Here is a 6,178-nt window from a genome sequence, read left to right as displayed (position 1 = left end):
CACAGAAGCGTGTTCAAGAGCACGAATGTTACAAAATAGACTAATGTCAAGTCGTGATATAAGCACGGGAATGTATGTTGAACTAAGTACTGGGTAGTTAACAATTAAAATAATTTAAGGTCATTATTTGGATATTGTCCTGTGCAATAAATGTGTTTAACTGGTTAAAACATTTCGCGGCCGCCCTGCTGTTTTAAAACGTTGACCAAGAAGCATTTCGTCTTGAACACAACTCTTTCCGTAAACGTCATCATGGCGGGAAGTAGTTGCTGAGACAACTTCCACTGAGCAGGTTTGCTCCGCAGTTAAATGTTCGACTTCAAGCAGTGAGTGGTTGTTATTTATAGATAGCTAACTGATGCTAAAATGTCTACATCTTCAGTATCAAAGGTAACGTTTACACGAACCAAACTGAAGCAGCGTTTAAATGGGAGTCCTTTCTTACGCTTTAAACTCCACATTTTAGGGTTGTTTTGTTTTCAAGCCAGACGCCCAGAAGAAGAAGAAAATTTCACTCGGTTTAGGTAATTATAAAATGTTATATATATTTTCATTGGTGACTTTTTTTTTTAAATTGTGTTTTCCCATAGAGGACTACTTTAATAATGGCTGTGAAGGAGCTGAGACCAATGAAATGCGCTTCAAACTCTTTCATGATCTATGGAACAAAACAACAACAGATACAGAGGTATTCATTACATTGTGTACCGTGAGATGTTGTTTGGTGTGCCGTGGGAAATTATGCAATTTCTCCTAATTGGTCGGAAAAATATTTTTTTGCAAACTATCCATCCATCCATTCATCTTCTTCCGCTTATCCGAGGTTGAGTCGCGGGGGCAGCAGCCTAAGCAGGGAAGCCCAGACTTCCCTCTCCCCAGCCACTTTGTCCAGCTCCTTCCGGGGGATCCCGAGGCTTTCCCAGGCCAGCCGGGAGACATAGTCTTCCCAACGTGTCGTGGGTCTTCCCTGTGGCCTCCTGCCGGTCGGACGTGCCCTATACACCTCCCTAGGGAGGCGTTCGGGTGGCATCCTGACCAGATGCCCGATACTCTTGACCAGACCAGACCAGATACCCTTTTTTACAAACCAATAATTAGAATCCGCAAACAATGTGCTGTTGTAGAGTGTCTGTGCTGTCTGGAGATCTGCAGAGTGCAATACTCTTCCATACCAGTAGGTGGCAGCAGGTTTTGCTTTGTAAGCCTACTTTGAGACAAGATCATTAATGATGGTTATGGTTTAAAGTCATATGGAACAATTGCTTCAGGTATTTGATGAGAACAACTTTATATTGTCAATATTGGCTATTGAGTTTAGTTTTTTAACATTATCTGCTGGTGGTGTCTGTCATGTATTGGTTACTCGAGTCACAGGACAATAATTCAATCAATCAATATATATTTATATAGCCCTAAATCACAAGTGTCTCAAAGGGCTGCACAAGCCACAACGACATCCTCGGTACAAAGCCCACATAAGGGCAAGGAAAAACTCACCCCAGTGGGACGTCGATGTGAATGACTATGAGAAACCTTGGAGAGGACCGCATATGTAGGTACCCCCCCCTAGAGGGGGGGTAACCCACATATGCTACAAATAATTGTAAGGGGAACTTAAGGGCGGGGGACACAGGATATGATGACATGTGTTGTGTGTTGGACACCTGAAAGTGGAAAAAGTAGGAGCGGGAATAAAAGGCAGAAAAAGACAATAAGCTTTCTTTTGGTGTATTATTAAGCTTAGATTAGTTAACTAATAAGTGACAAGTTTGGCACACAACAATGGCGACGAGGATGAGATAGTGTCCCCCTGGATTTTTTCAATGAAAAAAAGGTGCCTTGGCTCAAAGGTTGGAAAAACACTGCATTACAACAGTACTATTTGAAGAGTCTTATACTTTGATTATATGTTGTCTATTATAAGAGGTGCGCTTTAAATCCATTGCATGTGTACACATTGGAGATAATGGTTTTATACCAGTGGTTCTCAAACTTATTTTTTTACCAAGTACCAGCCATCCATCCATTTTCCCACCTCAGAAAACACTTGGCACTCCAAGTACCACCATAATGACCAACATTAAAATGCAGTAGTGTAATAGGCCTAAATATTTTTTCCACTGTAACATTACACACAGTTTGAACAGTAACACTGTTTGAATATTTAATTTTGTGATTCCAGTAGAGGAAGCCCATGTAAGTGGTACGCGTAGTACAGTTTGAGAATCACTGCCTTTTACTATTGGTGTCAAAAGTAGCACATTGCTATGGTTTTACCCTTCAACTCTGTCATTAGAGAGTACAAATACCATCAATCCATTTTCTACCGCTTGTCCCTTTCGGAGTCACTGGGGGTGCTGGAGCCTATCTCAGCTGCATTTGGGCGGAAGGCGGGGTACACCCTGGACAAGTCGACACCTCATTGCAGGGCCAACACAGATAGACAATTATCACACACTAGGGCCAATTTAGTGTTGCCAATCAACCTATCCCCAGGTGCATGTCTTTGGAGGTGGGAGGAAGTACCTGTGGATAAATTGTGGCTGAGTTTAGTTTAGTATTCTGTAAAATGTATTGTGTCTCCAGCTTTTGCAGGAGGAACTCAATAGGCAAATCCTGGACAACCTGCTGGACTTCACCAAGAAGTCTTCCTCCACTCGTCAACAAAGCGACTGGGCCTCTCAGATGAGGGCAAGCGAGATTCCCACAGCAGCGCTCATGCTTGGTACGATGATGACAACCTGACACTTTTCTGACATTCAAAGATTTTTTTTAGGTAATCTGAGGGTGCATTTTGTCATCTTTTGATGCCCTCACTTAGGTGTAAACGTGCCGGACCATGACATGACCTTCCAGAGCCTGTCTGAGCTGCTACAGCAGTCTGTCACTCCTCATGTAGCCTGTGTCCAGGCCAAAGAGTGTACAGGTAAGTTATTTTCCACTAAGGTTTTGACAATTTTGAGTAAAAACTTAATTGCGATTTTTCTCTCCATAATTTGAGATTTTTATATTTTATACATAAAAATGCTTAAACCTGCGAAAATAACAGGTGAAGGAGAACATGTTACTTTTAGACTGTCAAACACCCTATTCTTGTCTCAAAGTGCCACACATTAGAACAATATGCAATAGTTTACTTGAAAAAAATGTGGCTTTATGCAGACAGACTTAGAGTTTTTGGCCCGGTTTACACTGCACACAAGGGTTGTACGGTATAGCGGTACTAATAAAGTACCGCAATACTAATTGATTGAAATCAATACTATACTGCCTTTGAAAAGTACTGGTACCGCTCTTTCATCGGAGCCGCTGTGCGGCGGTGACTACAGAGCCGAGGCACATGATGTTGAGTGTGTCAAAACGCACACACAAAGTGCATACAAGCAATAACATCTTGGAGAGGAACAATGGCAAAAAAAACAATTCTACTGGTTAATAAAGTGGGTGCGTGAAGTGCAATATAGAGGTATTTGGACTTCAAAACCAACAATAAAGGTGGCGCTTTAAACAACGAAGCGCCGCGCTTCAAGTGTTGCTTTAAAACACGCCTCGGCAAATACGGCAAATAGTATTGTCACCTTTGCTTCAAACTTAGGTAAACATTTAAATAATAAGCATTCAGATCTGCACAATGAGTTATAAAGAGTGACAGGCATAATGTAGCTGGTACATCTGTCCTGCTGTTCTGCTCCTGTGCAGACCGTAGTAGAGGAGCGCAGGGGAGACGTTCCCTTCAGTTCACTTTACCCGACAATGGGTCTGCTAAGCTCCGATCTGGTTGCTTTATTATTAGTTTTGCAGGACACATCCGGACCTATTCATCACTTTACTGCGCAATACGCGCGCTCCTCTCTCTCTTTACTCGCTCACTAACTCACTGACGTCACTCAGCAAACACGTTGACATTCTCGCAAACACACATAGTGTATGCTACCCTCATAAATTAACAAGATTCCCTGTTGTGCACATGTATATACAAAATATGTAGATACGTAGACGCGCTCACAGCTGCTTGGATAGATGTCAAATATTAGGGAAGTTCGGAACACCCATCTAACGTCAACTAGTGCCAGTGAAATGACTGAAATTGGTAACAAATTGCTACAATTTGTGTTTTACCTTTAAAAGTTAAACGGATGTGTTTTACCTGCTCCATGGCTTATCTGGGTACATTTATCCATCATTTTGTTTTTAGTACTTACCGGTACTAATAATTGTATTTGTCTTAAAGCACAGACCAGTATTGGCAACCATAAATCATGAAGCATTTAATATAATGTCAATAAAGCTTTTTATTATATTGTAATCTAAACCTTAATTATGGCAGACTATAAGTAATATGGAAAATTGTTCTTTGAGTGCAACAAGAAAAAAACAATGTGTTTAATGCCTTTTAATTCATAATTTAACCTTCTAAAATTGTTCTTTCAGTGCAAAAGGAAACAAAAGTTTATTATATTGTAAGATTTTCTATTAAAATAAGCCAAAATTGACACTTTTTCGTAGTTCCCTTTTTTTGGAAAACCATCGATATACTTTTTGGTACTGGTACCAAATTATTGGTATCGGGACAACCCTACTGCACACCAAATCTGATTTTTTGGCCCTGAAGGGACACCGATCAGATTTTTTTTGCGAGTCTAAACGCTCCAAAGTGCTTAAAATGTAATCTTTTGTTATCAGATTCAGGCCACATCAGGATATGGTCCTGAATCCGATTGGAATCTATTCTTTTCAAATGTGACTTTAGTCTAAACGCAATGCGATTTAAATGTGATGTTTTTCGTCTGCTTTGGGAGAGCTTCGTCATTCGTGTCGCCGGAAAGACGCAGTCTCCAGCAGAAATGGATATTTCATCACAACATCCGGTTTCGGTTTCCATTTAAGACAACCAAATTTTTGGTGCGTCACTTGTCAATAGTGTACAAAATGATACATTAGTAATACATTAATATATATTTTGATACTGAAGAAACAGCGATTTCTGAAAGACCGAAATTGACGCTGTGGCGCATTTGCTTACATGTGAGCTGAAAAATAAAGCTCCCGTAGATCCACGCTGATGTCCATGTCTCCTCTACTTAATAGCCATTAGAATATTAAAACCCTCCCAGATATATTACACTATACACATCCATTCATACATTATATTAGTTTAATTTACTGGATGGATGGATAAAAAACACTAATTTTTAAGGTTTTTCCACTTTTAATTGATTTTGTAGTAGTAGCGACTTCCTCCCGGTCAACTTCCTTTGTTTTCACTTTATCGAAGTGCGCATGCAAGTGACGTCGGGGCCACATTGGGGCCTGTGTGCGTTTACATTGGAGTCTGATAAAAAAAATGTACTTGCAGTGTAAAGACAGGTGGAAAAAATAAGACCTTGAGTTTAACATTTTTGCCATGTGATGTAGTCCAGGGGTGTCAAACTCGTTTTTATTGAGTGCCACATCGCAGTTATGGCTGCCCTCAGAGAGCAGCTTGTATAATATATGAGTTTGCCCATGTAATATGTAATTTTTTACGTACACTGTAACAACAAATTTGTATATTTTACAGTAGAAAACTGGCAACTCATTCACAAAATATACAGTGTTTTTACAACATATTATGGTAAATTAAAAAGCAGTACCAATGTTTATTTTATGTCTGGCGACTGAGCTGCAGATTTTTTCATGCTAAAAAATTGGTACCGTTTTATCATTTACAGTACTATATCGGAAACAATCCTGTGTCCTCTGTCTCAGGACTTTAAAGGTAAAACCAGAGAATTTAAATCATGACCAATTTTAGGAAATCGTTTCAATATTTAATTGATATTGTTACACCACCATCTTGATTTTTTGCCCGATTATAATTGTGACAAAAAATGTAACCATTAAATGACCTTTAAATATTCTCGATATCAGCATTGGTATGACCAATACTGCCCCTGCAACTACTTGGTCTTGGATTGATATCCAGATTTGTAGTATCGCCCAAAACTAATGTAAAGTATCCACTCAACAGAAAAGTAAATGCTTATTATATTTTAGCAGAACTGTAGATATAACCCTGTTAAAACAGAAAGTAAACAGGTATTAACATTAAATTAACAAGTAAATTATTAATAGTTTTGAGACAATAATACAACTAGAAATAATGCAATATGTTACTGCATACGTAAGCAGCCAATAA

The 6,178-nt window shown here is 39.3% G+C and overlaps 1 protein-coding gene across 3 annotated transcripts in view; it reads left to right on the top strand.

Moving 5' to 3' along the window:
- Positions 1 to 245: 245 nt before the first annotated feature.
- orc3 (origin recognition complex, subunit 3) overlaps positions 246 to 6,178 on the top strand; it is a 29,893-nt gene continuing 23,960 nt past the window's right edge. For all 3 annotated transcript variants that reach the window (XM_061968307.2, XM_061968306.2, XM_061968305.2), the window contains exons 1-5: positions 246 to 390; positions 467 to 524; positions 591 to 688; positions 2,587 to 2,725; positions 2,822 to 2,926. In XM_061968307.2, the coding sequence (XP_061824291.2) occupies positions 367 to 390; positions 467 to 524; positions 591 to 688; positions 2,587 to 2,725; positions 2,822 to 2,926 (424 nt within the window). In that variant the 5' untranslated portion in view covers positions 246 to 366. The remainder of the gene's footprint in view (positions 391 to 466; positions 525 to 590; positions 689 to 2,586; positions 2,726 to 2,821; positions 2,927 to 6,178) is intronic.

The sequence above is a fragment of the Nerophis lumbriciformis genome, linkage group LG08 (assembly GCF_033978685.3).
Source record: "Nerophis lumbriciformis linkage group LG08, RoL_Nlum_v2.1, whole genome shotgun sequence".
Taxonomy (NCBI): domain Eukaryota; kingdom Metazoa; phylum Chordata; class Actinopteri; order Syngnathiformes; family Syngnathidae; genus Nerophis; species Nerophis lumbriciformis.
The sequence above is the reverse complement of the archived record's forward strand: the minus strand, read 5'-3'. Positions and strand labels throughout refer to the sequence as shown.